Source organism: Taudactylus pleione, unplaced genomic scaffold, assembly GCF_031769625.1.
Source record: "Taudactylus pleione unplaced genomic scaffold, aTauple2 ptg000201l, whole genome shotgun sequence".
In the NCBI taxonomy this organism is placed as follows: Eukaryota; Metazoa; Chordata; class Amphibia; order Anura; family Myobatrachidae; genus Taudactylus; species Taudactylus pleione.
In genome coordinates, this window is record NW_028284603.1 from 49976447 (window position 1) to 49994115 (window position 17669).

Sequence of the window (17669 nt, forward strand, 5' to 3'; positions counted from 1 at the left end):
GATTTTGGCACTGATAGAGCCAAAATCACTCCAGGGCTTGTGGCAGGGAGACCCTACCGCAGGGTCTCCGTCGCAAGTCCGATGGTCGCGATGGTCAAGACCATCCCGACCATCTTTTTGAACGCTCGTATATGCTGTGGGTGGTGACTCACAGCTATACGAGCGTACAGGAGGACGCTCCATTTTCATGGAGGAGGGCCCTGATTCAGAGCGAGCGCACTGGTCAGAGCGTCCAGCTCTGAATAAGGCCGTCAGTTACAGAATTGTGTGTGCTTTACCAAACATTTACTATCAGAGACAAATCACCCATGTTGGGGAAATTGCACAAATGTTAGAAACAATATAGACAGCTCCCGGTTTCCAAATGTTGAAAAACTTATCACATCTTTAGTAATATTAGAAGCACATTTATCTGAACAACAACTTATAATGATAACGCAACTTATTCCAGCACAATACAATATATATAGAAAAAACAAAGACAGGTATATGGATTTAGAACACTTTTAGTGCTTATTTGTCTATAAATACAGTGCCTTGTGGCTCTGGTCCTCTTCTGAAGGATTGCTTCTTCATTCTACTGTACATGCAACAAACTCACCTTCACTATAATCAGAGTTTCACTGGCATCTATGGTATATGCAGCAAAGACTGACACCCTGACATGCTCAGTGCACAACAAAGACTGACACCCTGGCATGCTCAGCGCACATCCCTCCACAGACCCACAAAAAAACCAAACACAGAAATATCAGTGTGTCGCCAATGCAGAGACACCAGAGGAGAAGGGAACCAGTGTGTATATACAGTGTAGCGTAAACAGTTTGTGGTGTGTGTTGGAAATGTAAAATTTGCGGGCGGTTCTGTTATATGGAAGAAAAGAGCAGGTGGTCAGATCTTGAAAAATACAGAAAGTAACCAATACGAAATGGGCTCATTTATCTCTGTAAAACCTAATAAACGCGGATTAAAGTATTGAAAGCTTTATCAAATATGGTAAAACTTGTAGATTTGGGTGGATAGTCTAGTAAAATGTGTGTATTCAGTTTATACAAAGCTGGGTTTACTATAGGTACAGGTGAGGGAGGTTTGGGCAAATCATGCCCACACAAGGCTCTTGCAGCACATAGTATAGATAACATTGCAGCATCTAACCTAGCTACGTACCTTTAAAAACATCAGTAAGAACTGTCCTGGTGTTAGGACCTCCTGAGTCATTAAGCTATCAGGATTCTCCTCCAGGCACTCTTCTTTGGCAAACGTGAAAAGTTTCCTTGTCATATAGCAAAGCATGTGGAATTTATCTGTGTTGGAGTGGAGGTGTATGCAAATGCACTGTCTGCAAATGGGTGAAAGCATAAATTATTACACACAATAACAATTACATACACAGCCCCATTTAGAGTTGGACATGGGTCCATTTCTATGATGTAAACAAATGCACTGAAATGTGACCATATGCACTCAGTGGCCACTTTAGAAGGTAACCCTGCTCGTTACTGCAACTATCTCAATCAGCCAATCTTGTGGCAGCAAAGCATACAGTCGTGATCAAGAGGTTCAGCTGTTGTTTAGACCAAAAAGCAGAATGAGAAGACTTGATTGTTGGTGTATGAATCCACGTGTATCTCTTTATGGACAGTCTATCCACCTTCTAATGGCTACTAACAACTGAAGAACGCACCATATCACAAAGCACACATCATCCCAGGCTGGTTCCAAGAACATGATAGGAGTTCAGTGTACTGCGATGGCCTCCACAGTCACCAGTGATCTAAATAGGAGCACCTTAGGGATGTGGTAGAAAAGGAGATTTGCAGCCAATATATCTGGAACAACTATGATGTGATCATGTCACTTGGGCCAGAACCTCTAAGGAATGTTTCCAGAACCTAGTTGAATTCATGCTATGAAAAATTCAGGCCACTCTGGAGGCAATGGCATATGTAAGAACTTAGAAGTACCAAATATAGTTGGCACGCAGTGTGGATGTGTGAATTTTAGACTTGGAGTCCCCTAATGCTTGGAATGGTAGAAGGAGCAGGTAAGAGTGATAGGAGGCACCTAGAGATGGAAACACCTCCACATAAGCTTCTTAGGAAGCTAATCTTATGTAGGTACCAGATGCCTGGTGTAAAGATAGGTGATGATAAAGACACGGGCAGCATTCTGATTAGCTAGCCCCTCCAGCTGATAATACAACCTTCATTAGCATCACAGCTCATGGTATCATCTTTAAGGTTCAGCTGTGTATTCACAACTCTTATAGTCCAATTGTCTTCTGCAAGAAGATATTCCTACTAAATAGTGGTAACCATTGGATGTTGAGGTGTTTGTATTCAATTACATTTTTATACGGAAAGAACAATTATCACAATAAAGCTGCATACACACACAACGATTTTTTGAACGATTATTGTTTTGTCCTACTAAGTTTTTCACTTGTACATTCGGGGCCAAAAATGGGCCAAACTGTAAATAAGGCCCAGAGTACACAAAATAGATCTCACAACATAAGATTTCCGTGATCTCCAGCTGCTGCACATAGAATCTGTGACAGAGTCAAAACTAAAAATAAATTTTTTTATTATTATTATTTCAGAAAGATAGAAGGATATATTTCTTGCAAATGTGTTCCCCTTGTAGATTCTCTGTAGTACACTGAGAAAACTAACAGTGACTACAATAGGAGCAACTACTGAGGATACACTTACTAAAGAATAATAAGTTTTCTAGTTGCAGTTACTGTAATGAATACAGCTAAATGGGCTACAGGTAAGATACTAAACATAATATCGCTGTAAGGCTTACTCTATTAGCTGCTCTGCCACTTGCTCATCCGTATACCACTCCGGGAGGCCAAACTTGACGCGGAAGCGCTCACCCAGATATCCGAGAACTTGTTTTTGGCTCAGACATCCCTCCTCTATTACAACTCTCAGCATCTGTGTGACACAATCTCTGTAGAAGGAATTGTCCTCTTTGCCTTTGATCAACTCTGAGAAAATCTGATAATCTGAGAAGCTAACCAATGCCTGAAAGGGAATAATTCAATACATAGGTGAAACAGAACAATGAACGTAACTGCACACATTTCTATCAGAACATAGAGGTTTTCCAACAAGTCACAAACATATAAGAACCCATATAAAGCCACAAAATAATGGGAAACACAATACTAGAGTCCAAACAAATATATACATATTACGTTACCTGTGGGAGAAGTATATTATATCATAACTGAGGAGTAACAATGTCATAACTGATGTGAACGTTTTCAGTAGTAGAAAGGTTATTCTCGTGTACTATAAAGGATACCATACATCTCATCTGAAGACTTACAGCTACATCCCAGGCACTTCAAATAGGTGGAAAACACGATATAAAACAAACAAAATCAAGACGCGGACCCAGGGGCCACGTGGGACCAAAATCTGAGACGCTGCATGATGGTATTTGGGGCATAAACACGTGTTTGCCAATACCAGCCTTATTAGGGGTGGAATATAATCCGCCATCTGCGTTCCCATATACAGGAAAATTATAGCTGAAGTAGGCAGTGTGGTAGTATACTGTATATGCACAAGTGGTTTTGAATCACCTTTGTTCTGTTTTACAAGCATTTGGAGAAGGCAATACTGATTAACATTACCACTTGTCTTCTGTAATGGAAACTACAGTAATACTTATCCCCACCATCAGGGCTGTCCTCAGAAAATTGCTGGGCCCAGTAGAACTGAAACAGCAGGTACTTCCTCCAACATGCCTCCACGTGCCACTCTAACCCCCCCATTATATAATCGCTCTGTCACAAAACTCAGTTTACATGATATCACAATGATTTTGTCCATCTCTAGCACATACCCTTCAACAATTCACTTGTTGCTTGTACAAGTTATATGTTACTACTGTTATAATAATCAAACATTTAAATACTGAGCAGAAAATATAATAGCGTAATGTAAATACTAGGGGGGAATTCAATTAGCCGTGATAACTTATTGCATTATCGCATGTAAAGTGGTAAAAACCTGCGAAGGTGCTAGAATTTATCACTGTTATGCGCGTTCGCCTTTTTCGCGCAATACTATAAGTCAGGAAGCGGCATTTGCACAATAATCTTTCATGTATTTTGCCACGATAAGTATAAGTAAAAATAGGAAAATCTGCCTGTGCCCCAAAAAAAGCCAAATGGATATAGGATAACAATATAAAAGTTATTAGTGGCCATAATAAAAGTATGTGGAGTTCTAAAATGTGTCAAATGGCTGTTATATGCATTCTTCTAAAACCGTGAAATAATGACAGAAACCAAGTGTTTTTTTGCAAAATAAATGTTCTATTTCAGTTATGGGTGCATAAAAATGCCTATAAGTATATATTTGTGTCATTTAAAGACACCTATGAAACTTTCAAAATGTAATGGTGCGTACACAAGATATTTATGAACAATAACAATATCGTTAAACGATAAATCGTTCATATCATTGATTTTTTTTGCAGTGAACGACCAACGATGCACGTTCCCGCATGGACGATAACGATATCTATGGTCGCCCATACATGTAGTCCAACTTGGACGATTTCATCATGATTTGCATGTTCAGAGATGTGGCAGGATGACTTCACTGAAATATATCTATCATAGTGTGCACACCCAATATCGTTTGTCCTGCACTACAGAAAGTTCAAGGGAAATCGTTCAACGATATCGTAGGTTGTGCAGATCGTACCGTGTGTACCCAGTTTAACACCCACCTGCAATCTTTTTTTTTTAAAACATATTTTTATTGTAAAACCGCAATAAACAATATAACATGTTGATCAGAAAATGACAAGACATCAACAGGATCACAACAGTAATGTGCAATACAATGGATCCATGAGGAACGTAACAATACAGGAATTAAAATGGTGGTTCACCTGAAGACAAGGTTTCTTCATTATACCAGGCTGTAAGTTGAATTGCAGCTCGAAGCGTGTCTTTAACCTGAGGTGTTAATGTGTGAACATATGGAAGCCAAATATTAAAGAACTTCTCTGCTTCCTTGTCTTTATTAAGGGATAGTTCTAACCAATCCATATTAAATAGGTATGTAATTCTAGGTTGTAAAAGACTGAGCGTTAAAGTGTCAGTGGATATCCATTGAGATAATATTGTTTTTTTCGCAGCTGCTGCAATCTTTGCTAGTAATAGACGGGCACCTCCAGGGGCACAGGATGATCCAGATGATGGTACAATATCCCACATAGCCCACTCGGGTGTTAGTTCAAAGGCAATTCCCAACTTGGTGGATATATAGGTGTGTACCAAGGACCAGAACCTCTGTACCTCCGCACAGTGCCACATACAATGCATTAGATCCGCATCAGGTTGACCACATTTAAAACAATTTGAGTCTGTGGAAGTACCTGTGATGAGTCTTAATTTGGGGGTGAAATAGGCACGATGCAATAATTTATACTGCATTTCCGCGTATGAACCCGAAATTAATTGCTTATTGAGTCTAACAAAAGATTTCAAAATGGCGGATAGGGGAATGTGGAATGCCACTTGGCAAATCCCACCGTCTCCACTTCCAAATTTATTTCCCGGCGTATATAGGTGTATAGCATAGAAGTGGAAAATGACATAGAGAGGCAGCGAGACAGCACATCATCCAAACCATTTTTCCCAGGTATAATGGGAATTTTAGGGAGTAAAGTATTGACATAACTACGTATTTGGAAATATATAAATAAAGGGATTTGGATACAGGGAAATTTTTCCTGTATTTGGTTATGAGAGTAAATAGTCATTGTGGAGAGATCCAATAATTGATATATGTAACGCAATCCCTGTGTGTTCCAGGTTTTGAAAGTCTGTGTTAGAAAACCAGCATCAAACCCTGGGTTATGGCCGATAGGAAGGAACAAGGAGACATTGGGAGGGACTCTCATTTGAGTTCTGGCTCGGCGCCAAGCCAAGCATGTAGTATGTAGTAGTAGATTTTGTGCTACGTGAGGTGGAAAGGACAAGGGTCGTGTGTGTAGCAAACTAGCTAATGGCATTTCAACACTAAAAGATTGCTCTATTAGCGTGTCAGCAAATCCATTTGTTCCTCTAATCCAGTCAATTGCGTATCGGTAATTTGACGCAATAGCATAAGATTTTAAGCAAGGGAGATTAATTCCGCCTAAAGCAGGTGGTTGGCTGAGTTTGAATAATGAAATCCTGGGTTTTTTGTTCGCCCAAATGAACTTGCTGATCGCTTTGTTAATCAATTTTAAATCAGATTCTAAAGGAAGCAAGGGGAGCATCTGAAAAAAATATAAAATCCTAGGAAAAGATATCATTTTAATTAATTGACATCTACCGAGATATGAGAGTGGGAGATGTTTCCATTTTTTAAAATCTAAAAGTGTACGTTGTATTAAAGCAGGGAAATTGACTGAGTATAGGGCGGAGGGATGTGCCGGGATATTAAGGCCTAGGTATTTTAGAGTTGTTTTGGCCCATTTAAATGGGAAAGAATTTTTCCAGTTTTTTGTGACGTCCGAGTGTAGGGCCAAGGCCTCTGTTTTGTTATAATTTATCAAAAAACCAGAGATAATATGGAAGTCTTTCAGGATATGAAGGAGTTTAGGTATGGCAGAATGTGGGTTCTCAAAATACAGTAATAAGTCATCCGCATACGCGGAGACTTTCAAAGTATTATTTCCGATATTTATTCCCTGCCATTGTTGACATAGCAAAAAGGTGCGGATAAGAGGATCTATAGCCAGGTTAAATAATAAAGGGGATAGGGGACAACCCTGTCGGGTTCCCCTATGTAGTCTAAGGGATGGAGTATTCAGGCCGTTAACTGTTAGGAATGCTATAGGGGTGTGGTATATTGTTTTGAATAATGTAATAAATTCGGGACCAAAATTTTGTAGCTGGAAGATGCGCAGGTGGTTCCACGACACCCTATCAAAGGCCTTGTCAGCGTCGCAGCTGACAAGGAGCGTTTGGTTATTTCTCATTTGGTGAGATTTAGTTAATCCTGCAATCAAATGTCGGACGTTGATCACTGAGTGTCGTCCTTTCATAAACCCAGTTTGTGCGGTGTGTATGAGATGTGGCAATACTAATTGTAAACGTTGAGCGATAATACCAGTGAGGATTTTAAAATCCTGGTTGAGCAGAGATATTGGCCTATATGATTGGGTCAGCGTAGGGTCTTTCTCAGGTTTCAAGAGAAGGATAATTCGGGCCTGGTTAAAGTCTGGTGGTGTTGAGGCTCCCTTCAATATTGAATTAAATAAGGAAACTAAATGAGGGGTTACAAGTGGATTTAATATTTTGTAGTACTCGGCACTAAGGCCATCTGGGCCGGGTGTCTTTCCGTTGGCCAGGGATTTGATAGTTAGAGCAACCTCCAACTCCGAAACAGGAGTTGTTAGGGAGTCGCGGGCCTCTTCAGAGAGGGAAGGTAGATTAGCCTCTTTCAAAAAGTTCATCCCCAGAACAGGGTTATCATCCTGTGCGGAGTGTAAGTCTGTGTAATATTGTAAGAAAGAGGCCGCAATGTCCTCGTTGGTATGTAATGATCCTAGGGGACCTTTAAGAGAAAGAATGGGAGAGGATGTTTTCTGACTTCTCACTATATTAGCTAGCAGTTTGCCCGCTTTATTTCCCCAACGGAAATAGCGATGTTTCTGGAAATCTAGATAATATTGGGCTCTTTCAGTGCACAATGTGTCATATAAATTTTTGTTATTCAAATAATTCCGCCGTGTCTCTGTGTTGTTATTTTGCAGCATAATGGCATACGATTGTGATAGGGCGTTACTCAATTCCGTGAAACGTGTGTTAAGTTTACGGCGTTTATGGGAAACATATCCCATAATATGCCCTCTCACTACTGGTTTAGATGCGGCCCAGAACAATGATATGTCGCCAATATGAGAAGCATTATCATTATCATAATTAAGAAATTGTTGTTCTAAGTATTTTTTGAAGTCTGGAGAAGTGAATAAGTATGAGGGGAATCTCCAATTGAAGGAAGATGTTTTGGGGGTAGATAGTTGTAACGTGAACCATGTAGGCGCATGATCGGAGATGACTATGTTTTCTATATGAGATGTTTGAATCCTATTAATTAATGAGCTTGAGACCAGCCAGAAGTCCAATCTAGCTGAGGAGTGATGGGGGTGGGAGTAAAACGTGTAATCACGTGCTAAGGGGTGGAGGTGTCTCCATGGGTCTACTAGGGCGAGGGATTCAATTAGTAGTTGTAGCGTTGGAGATGTGCTGCCCCGCCACTCACCGGATGCTCCCGTTCTGTCCAGACTAGGAGAAAGAGTAGTGTTGAAGTCTCCTCCTATGACGAGGGCGCCTTCTGCCCAATTCTGGAGTCGGGCGTAGAGATCGGAGAAGAATGCATTGTTGTGACCTGTGGGAGCGTACAAAGTGACAAGCGTGATTAATTCACCTTCTAAATTCAGTTTAAGAAAGAGAAATCTGCCCTCGGTGTCCAGGATCGAGTCTACAACTGTGTATTTTAAAGATTTATGGAAAATCACCAGCACCCCTCTTTTTTTAGATGTGAAAGATGCAGCTGTATAATCTTTTATCCATGAGTCTCTAAGAGTATTGGGGTCACCCCGTCTCCAATGGGTCTCCTGTAGCACTGCTATGTCAGGTTTAAATTTTTTAAGTTGTTGTAGTATTTTACACCGTTTAATCGGGGTGTTTAAATCCTCTACGTTCCAAGTTAAAAATCTTATGTTTTTTTGTGTTTTAGTGAGATCAGCAATAGAGTGAGACATTGTGTTATCCTATACCTGTCCTGTAGATCAAAAAAGTGAACCATCGTAAAGAGACCATCACGCTCTCAGTCCCAGCATGCAGAGAGCGCCTGCAGTAAAACCTTGAAAGTGCCATTACAGAAATACACATAACACAAAAACAAAAACATGACCTGCCATAATATATGGAATATAACAAACATAATGCAGTCTTACAATTTTTGAAAATTTTAAGAACCAAAAAATAAGGCTCTACGGGCCTATTTAAACCCAGTGAGGTATAAAAGTATCGATAATTGAAAAAAAGAAATAAAAGAAAATAAAAAAGGGGATATGAAAGAGGAGGAATGGTAAATGTGTAAAAGGAAGGGGAGAAAACAACAAACCAGAGATTATCTTGACAATTCTGCCGTTGACGTTTAGCAGTTGTTGAAATAACCAGAAATCTTGAAAACAAGCATAAGATATATATTTCCAATAACAAACTCTCCATGTTTGCGATAGGAGACGGATTTGTACAATTAAATGTATCTTCTTAAGTCACGATATCATTTTGAGGAGTGATTTGGTCAGTTAGAGAGTCCAGAAAAGTCTTTGCAGACGATGGAGAATCGAAAAAGTGTTGTTTGCCGTTATGTAGGAATTTCAGCTTCGCAGGGTACATTAATGCAAATCTCAGTCCCAGATCAAATAATGCTTTACAAATAGTAGAGTATTCCCTTCTTTTCATTGCTACTTGATACGAGAAGTCCTGAAACAACAACAATTTGTGCCCCTGGTAGGTGAGGCCTTCTGATTTGCGGTAGGCGTCCAGTATGCGAGTTTTGTCTAGGTAGTTCAACATTTTCATTATGACAGGTGTAGGTCTTCTCTGGTCAGAAGCACGGTCAGGGCCTATGCGGTGAACTCGTTCTATGATGAGGGTATTGGAAGAAGCCGAGCAATTGAGCTCAGAGGGTAACCATTTAGAGACGAAATCCATGAGATCTCTTTGCTTAACAGATTCCGGTAGGCCTATTAACCTTAAATTGTTGCGGCGATTCCTATTCTCTAAGTCTTCCAATTTTTCCTGCATAGCAGAGATCGCTGATTCCTGTGTACGTATTACGCTTTGTGCCTCTGTTAGCTCATCTTCAACATTGGAGATACGTTGTTCTGCTTCCGTAAAGCGTCGACCATGTTCCTTAAGTTGCGAAACTGCTGATTCTATAGCTTCTTTGAGGCCGGCCAGTTTTTTGTCAAGCAAGGGAGAAAGAAGCTTGGATATTTCTTGGGCTTTAGCTATTGAGGCGGTACTAAATTGAGTCGAGTTAGAGGCTCCGTCCAGGATATTGTCAGCTGGAGGTGAAGTAGGAGAGTCAGGAGATGATGATGGAGCTACATTTTTGTCTTTCCCTTTAGTAGTTTGACCTTTAGGTGCACGCTGTGGTCTGGCCACAAACTTCTCCATGGTATAGGGATGTGACGTGCGATTTAATCAGGAGCCACTAGGGGGAGCCCCAGGTGTTCAGGATATATATGACACTGGGTCTGTAAATTAGAACCTATAGTATGGCTTGTGAGCACTATCTTTGGACCAGACAAGACAAGATCACAGTATGAGGACCCAGCAACACCACCCTGCTCCCTGGTATGAGCAGCAAATAGAGAGGATTGTGAAAGGAGGTAAGCGCTGGCTGCAGCAACTTAATCAGGTCTCAAAAAATGGCGGCCGCGGGTGATGTGTGGCCAGCGGGGAGCTTATAACTGAGGAACGTCCCTGAAACGGTGTCCAGGCGTCCCGCTTGTTCCTATGGTTCTAATGGTAGCCCCGGTGGCTGTTGCTGAAGGTGAAGAGGGGGAGAAATTATGCCCGGCCGCGATCCAAGATGGCGGCCGCGGGCAGTGCCGCTTTTCCAATGCGGCTGTACTCCGGTGTTGTGGGGCAGTGCGGGGGGCCAGGGCATGCGCCGCTCTTACCCGCGTTATCCTAGAGACCTCAGGGTGGCTTTAGGTGAGGCAGTGAGTCTCTCCGGCGGCGCTATGTCTCGGCTATATGGAGCCGGCTTGGGAGCCCATTAAAAGTGCGGCCAGGTCGTTTGGTCCGCCCACCGGAAGTCACCCACCTGCAATCTTAATCTTATTTTACACCACCACCAAATACTTGTTGCACGTCAATTAACCCTTTTTTCTGCATTTTGTACTTTTTTACCCCAAAAATTACATAATTATTGGCCAAAGTGACCTAATTATTTTCTATTAAAATTGCTGGCCTAGAGGGTGTCCCAGTGGTTCTGCACCAAGTCCCGACATATTTAACTAAAAATAGGAGTTTTGCAAAACTTTTCACCTACTAAGGAGGTGGTGAAAACTTTTACGGCAAACGTTATGGAGAATTTGCACTCGCGAAAATAAGGGGCTAATAGGAATGCGCGATAAGTATAAATTTGCGCGATAAGCCAGTTTTCACGGAAAAGCAGCTAATCACGGCTAACTGAATTCCTCCTAAGGGGTCCAGTCAATTAGCCATGAGCCAGAGTGATGTCCTGCTGCAATGATGGTGAAATGGCAGCGATGGCACATCAATTCGCCCCGGACTCCCAGACTTTTGTCATGCTGCAAACACAAATCTGCTAGTTCTGGGCTACAGTAAAGGGGCCTATCCATTAGCAGATGTTTTTCAGAACGATGAAAGACAAAAGATATATCTATTGAAAATTCTGGTGGCTGTGCTGAAAGATATCTGGCATGTACATGACAGATTTTTGCAAAAGACGAACGATGAACGATATATCGCATGACATCATTCAGGGAGTGGATTTTTTTCTCTCCAGTGCTTTGTAGCTGCTGTTAATATCGTTCGTTGTTTACCGCATATAAACTGCCAGATATTTCTAATATCTGGCAGCGATATGCGATAATTGACCAACATGTTGGAGAGACTAAAGATAAAATGTATCGGCCGCGGGAGTGAGCATCTGTCATCGTTCAGGGCCTGTCCATTAGCCGATAAATTGAACGACTGAACGATATATCATTCAGTCGTTCAATTTATCTGCTAATGGATAGGCCCCTTAAGTGTCATATATGAGCACACTTACTTGCGGGGCAAGCAGACTCGCAGCTAATTGAAGTACTGAGAGATGTAAAAATAAGGCAGAAGTTAGTAGTACTGGTCATAACATGATAGCATTTGACTTGTGTTAATGAGACTTATGCATAAAACAGAGGAGACCATGGCGTTATTACCACTATATTGAATATTAAAACACTTATCTAAACAGAAATATCTAAATAACAATGAACCAATTAATCTTGCCCCCCATAATATGGAGTAAAAATAATATTTTCCAATACATGAATCAGTAAATTAGGGTTCACCCTACACAAGCAGATCAGCCCCAGTGAGGAGTTTGCCAATGTAATGTTCCTTCTAGTGTACAAGGTAACATGGATTAGGGGCCTCTTTCTCTTTCCATCGCTCTTCCTCAACCTGTGCCCATGGGATAACCGGGTGGCCCCCAACACCTCCTGCTTCAGCAGCCAGGAGTCTCTTACTTTTATCTTCTCTCTCTCAGCATCACTTCTCGTGTCCTGCAGGTGGGACATGCACAGAGGGAAAAGGATATTCTACTCAGTCCAGGCATTTGTACCCCCATATCCTACTGAGGGCAACCAATATGCAATATGTAGCATATTATTAAACGCCGGTTATCCTATAGACTGCAAGCATGCAATCAGGGTCTTCTTACCTCTGTGTCTATCTGTTGCGCATACCCAGTCTCATTTTATTACTGTGTCTGTTCCCCACTGTAAAGCACAACAGAATATGCTGGTGCTAAATAAATGTTAATAAAATAAATACTAAAAGGTGCGTACACACAACGATTTTTTGAACGATTTAACTATAACGACGTCGTTATCGTTAAATCGTTTATAAAATTGTTCATCTTTTTAAAGGTGAATGATGAACAATAATCGTTCATGCGCGTTCACGTTTGTAGTTCAGAAAATCGTTCATGTTGTGCAGAATAAACGATGAATGATTTCCACTAACTGTATGCATGATTAAAAAATCGTTCATTGTTCAGGAAAATCTTTCATTATTTTAGTAACCAACGATTTTTAGTAAACGATTTTCGGTCACTTTTTCAAGGGGAAAAATTAACGAAAATCGTTCACTAAAATCGTTGGTTACTAACATCGTAGTGCGTGTATGCAGCTTAAGGTGTACATTGGGTTTAGGAAGCAGAATGGTTAGGACCAATAGTGACCCCGTCAATGGTAGCGTAGTGCAATATCTAACTGAATCAAAAAGAAGATTGTTCATTTCATGTGTTATCATCCAGACTGACCTTCAGCGCAAAGCCCAGAGGGATGAAGAAGAGCTCTTTCTGATAGATGAAGTTAACCATTACAGAGCCATTTTCTAGATAATGTAGATTCATGTTTATGGCTGTGTGTTCATCTCTTACACAGCGCACTGCGATACCTGGAAAAACCAAGAACCATCAGCATCAATAAGTTAATTCCTGGGTCCACATTTTGTGGGAAGAGGATAATATAACATTGAGCTGGTTCTCTAAGCCCACGGCAGGTGGACCCAGCATAGCAGTCTGTGGAGTACGAGCTGGACGTCCTATGAGGCTGCTGGGGTCTACATACATGGCTGAATGAAGAAAATGCCTCTAAGTCTATATTATCCATCTCTCTTTATGATATTAAAAGTAATAAAATTGCAACATAGAATAAAAACAGAAATAAAAGTTAATTACCGTATTCAGTATAGCCAGGACCTCGACTTTTCCATTTGGGGCGAATCATGGCAATAGGAAAATTCCTCCTTGGCATAATTAGCATTCTGATGACTTTCTCTATTCCATTTATTATGAAATAACCACCCATTTCCTTAAGGGCAGAAATGATAAATGCAGGGTTTTAGATTATATACCATTTTCCATTATATACATACACTAATCAAACGTTTTCATATGGGAATATGTTGATTTAGCATTCTAAAGTATTGCTCCCCATTCCAATTCTGGTACTCTTATTGCTGGATATTGTAGTGTTACAATTACATGGCTTCCGTTACTTCCCTGAAGGTACTACACCAGGTAAAGACTTGGCGGTGGGGGGTTGATTTTACTACCATTTCGCTAGTTGTTAGGTCATATTTTAAATTCCTTATTCATGTATAAGTGTATTAATCAATTTGACTGGGACAGTAATAGTCCTGCATTCCTCAGAAGGAAATCCTTAAATCCTGGTCTGTTGGATTACAGTTGAGGGCAGTGTTGAAATATCCACCTCTACCTAAACAATATAGAAGAACCAAAATGTTTCCAGTGGCTTTATCACCCTCTTATGACCTAAATGCTTTAAAAACGGTATCTCCAGCAAGCACGGCACACTAAGGTCCTTAAAATGTAAGGTTTGAGTGGAAGGACCAACCAGAAATGGCAGCCACATGGCAAACAGCCATAGCAGTTTTGAGGATTGTGAGATGGACATCCTATGAACTGAGTGCTTGTTCCTCCGACTCTCAACCTCCCCCTGCCTCAAATAGCTGTAAGAAGAATGGGAAGGCCCCAGCCAGCTAGGGGAAGGGTCACCTTAGTGAAATCTGTTATTAAGTGGTTGTGGAGCGTCAGTAAGGTACTGCAAGCATAACATGCGCTGTAATCATTAGACACTTCCTTCACCTTCAGTTCTTCATACTGCTATAATCTGATACCTAATGAGTGTCTCACCTGTTCCTCTTCGTGATGCTGAATAAGCAGCTTTGGTGAAAGACCATACAAGTTGCAAAGCTTGGATTTTACCATGATTGGAATATATCCAAGGGCGTGTTTGATGACCCCTTTCTGCTCACCATTGACAGACCAGCTTACATCCACCTATGGTACACATAACACTGCATGTTAGATACAATGGATGCACACGTCACATAGGTGTATATCTCTGGCTAATAATGTAATCAGACAGTTACATGACAGCTGGGTTTTATCCTGTGACTGATGTGGAATTGCAGCTCATACATGGGAGGTTGAATACCACTCGACATACAGATGAAATAGTCAAAAATAACTACATCGGGTGGTTCTGCAAAACCAACTGATGGTAACTAAAGTTGTACTGGGAGAGGAGAAACTAAACAGTAAATTAAGTGCAAAAGGACAAATAAGAATAATTTAAACAAACAGTCAAACAAATGGTGAAAATAACATCTCTGTATTCTTATTATAGAGCTTTTATATTTAAATGAAGAACCACGATGGAATGAGAAGCTTGCACTCCGTCAGACTAATATATTTGTCCATTCATTTTGGGGGTGTAAGAGAACCGATGAATAATGCATGCCAATGTGTCCAGCCACATTGAAGTACACTCACAGTCAACTTTCCACGGTAGGTACACCTTCGCCCTCTGCACTCTGCTGGGTAAATTTTGGGCTCTTTGCAGATGCTTCCCTTCGGTACCATAGGAGAACTGATAGCTGCAGCCACAATGGCAAAGGAGAGCCGGTCACTTTTAAATGTAAACTCCATTGGTCTCATGGCCTAAAGAGAAAACTCTGGTTCATTAAAAAGTACCCATCAATTACTAAAAGTGCAACAAACAGCTTTGCAATCCTATATAAGGAAAGGACAACGACACACTATTACTATGGGTAAGTAGAAGCACCAGCAGCTTTATCATATGTTAGATGCACTTCTAGCATTTAGAATATGGAGCCTGAAAATAACCTGCCAAGACTAACAGATATGTTCTACCCAAGCTATATTTCTAGGGTAGTCCTCCCAGCAAAAATTTTCTTACCGTCCGGCACTGTGACCCAGCTGAAAGTTGCGCTGCACTGATGTTTCATATTGAAATGTCAGCGCAGCACGACTTATTCCCCACGCCACAGTGCGACTCTCTGCATGGGGCCACCCTGCCGGAAAGAGGATGCCAGCCACTCCTCTCCAACTCTACCCACCCTGCACTGGAGGAAAGCATCCCCCTCTCCTACCCTGTGCCAGCAAAACAGTAGTAGAGAGGGATGGGAGGGTGCATGATGGGCTGCTGCTTACCTGCTGTGATAGGGCTCTGCTTATTTTTTAAATTCACATATGTTTTGAGAGGGCACTGCTTAATATTTTTATTTTAATGGGGGCACTACTAATTACCCTGGCATCCACTGGCCTAAGAATACCAAGATGGTCCGGTGCTAATCCGCATTGAACCCGTCATCTAAAGGTTAGGGGCCCAATAATACTTTTCAGCCCCAATCTCCAAAAGAGGAACAGGACCCATTTTTCTTTTGCACAATAGCGGTTAAAACCAGATGCTTAGTAAATTTCCCCTAATATATCAAATGTAGGATATTGGTTCCAGGATTTTTTTTTTCTTTCCCCTTTTTAAATGTGCAATTATGTATTATATTATTATTATTTATATGGCGCCACAAGTGTTCCGCAGCGCCTTACATAGTACATAAAACTAGTAAATGAACAAGAAACAAGTAACTTACAGTACATTACAGTGCAGGACAAGGACACAACATATACATTGCTGCAATAGCGATTACAGCACTCACAATAAGCTGCCGGGAGTTGGCAGTCATGTGTTAGGTGCCCTTATGGGGAGTAGAGAGTAGAAGAAAATGTAAAGAGAAGCACATGAGGGAAGAGGTCCCTGCTCGAGAGAGCTTACATTCTAAAGAGGAGGGGCAGACAGACAGGCGTGACACCGAAGGTGAAGATAGGGAGGAAATATATGCTGTGGGAAGTGATCACACAATACTTAAGCTGGGCATACACGGCCAGATAAAATGCCTGTCAGACCGACAGAGATTTTATCTGGCAGCCGCATATGTCCGCGGCATACACTGTGAGATATCTCACAGTGTATTAGGCCAACATCTGCGCACCGCCCCCAGGGGAGGAGACATTTCCCTGTTCCTTCCATTGGAAGGAACACAGGAAATGTCTGTCTGTCGGCCGCTGCTGGGCATACACTGCCCAATGCAGCCGACATTGTACTCATAAATATTGCATCGGACGGGCATGCTGGACAATCCGGCATGCCCGACCAAGCGATATTTAACCCTTGGTCGCCCGCACACGCTACAATTATTGGGGCAATCCATGGAAATTGGGTGGATCGCCACCATAATTGTAGCAAGTATGGCCAGCATTAGATGTGTGTTGCCCCATATACAGAGTACTGTAGGTATAAGCAATGTTTCTCCCCAGCTGTTGTGGACTACAAAGCTCTGACACATGAACGTAACTTCATTAGGGGTTGACACCTATAATCAAAGTTTAGAGTCCTAAACTAATATCCTGGACAGAGTGGAAGATAAATTATCCTGTGTCCATGGTATTGGAATTAATTATGACTCTCTATTACAAGTTGTTTCTACCCTGTTAGTAGCCTGACAGGAACTGCTGGGATTTGTAGTTCTCAAACAATTGGCAATCGACAGATTATATAGCTTCGCTTTTTTAAAAGTATGTTTATTAAATACATTTTACCTCCCAATCCTCACCTGCACTGCCAGGTACAGCCCCTCTGTCATGGCCTGGTTGAAGGACTCGACGTGTGCTCTTGTGAGGTCCTGCAGGGAAGGGCGCTGCTGCACCCCTGGCTTCCCATACTTAGGATCAGTTAGTTTCTTCAGGCTGGGCTGCCTGGGTAATCCGTGCCACTTCTCTGCCGTGTCCATGGTGCACATGTGCTGGGAAACCGCACAGACCGTCCTGTCCTACACACAATGGCCGTAACACAGGCAGCACATGTACAAGCAGGGGGTGGGCAGCTCATCCATGCCGTGTAGTTCCATGTGTTTCCGCCATCACTGTAGCCGTAGGGCCTGCTTGTCAGCCACTGTACACCACGTCTGAAGTTTTCCTTAAGTGTCTGCAGTTTAG

At 41.6% G+C, this 17669-nt stretch overlaps 1 protein-coding gene across 2 annotated transcripts in view; it reads right to left on the bottom strand.

Moving 5' to 3' along the window:
- The window catches only part of POLR1B (RNA polymerase I subunit B), a 34267-nt gene extending 16653 nt beyond the window's left edge, over positions 1 to 17614 (bottom strand). Inside the window, exons 1-7 of one of the 2 annotated variants that reach the window (XM_088477374.1) lie at positions 17288 to 17614; positions 15147 to 15314; positions 14505 to 14651; positions 13527 to 13659; positions 13107 to 13243; positions 2812 to 3035; positions 1168 to 1339 (exon numbers count right to left, since the gene is read on the bottom strand). In XM_088477374.1, the coding sequence (XP_088333500.1) occupies positions 1168 to 1339; positions 2812 to 3035; positions 13107 to 13243; positions 13527 to 13659; positions 14505 to 14651; positions 15147 to 15314; positions 17288 to 17473 (1167 nt within the window). In that variant the 5' untranslated portion in view covers positions 17474 to 17614. Of the gene's footprint in view, positions 1 to 1167; positions 1340 to 2811; positions 3036 to 13106; positions 13244 to 13526; positions 13660 to 14504; positions 14652 to 15146; positions 15315 to 17273 lie in introns of both variants that reach the window. The other variant, XM_088477375.1, reaches the window with a different exon arrangement.
- Positions 17615 to 17669: the final 55 nt, after the last annotated feature.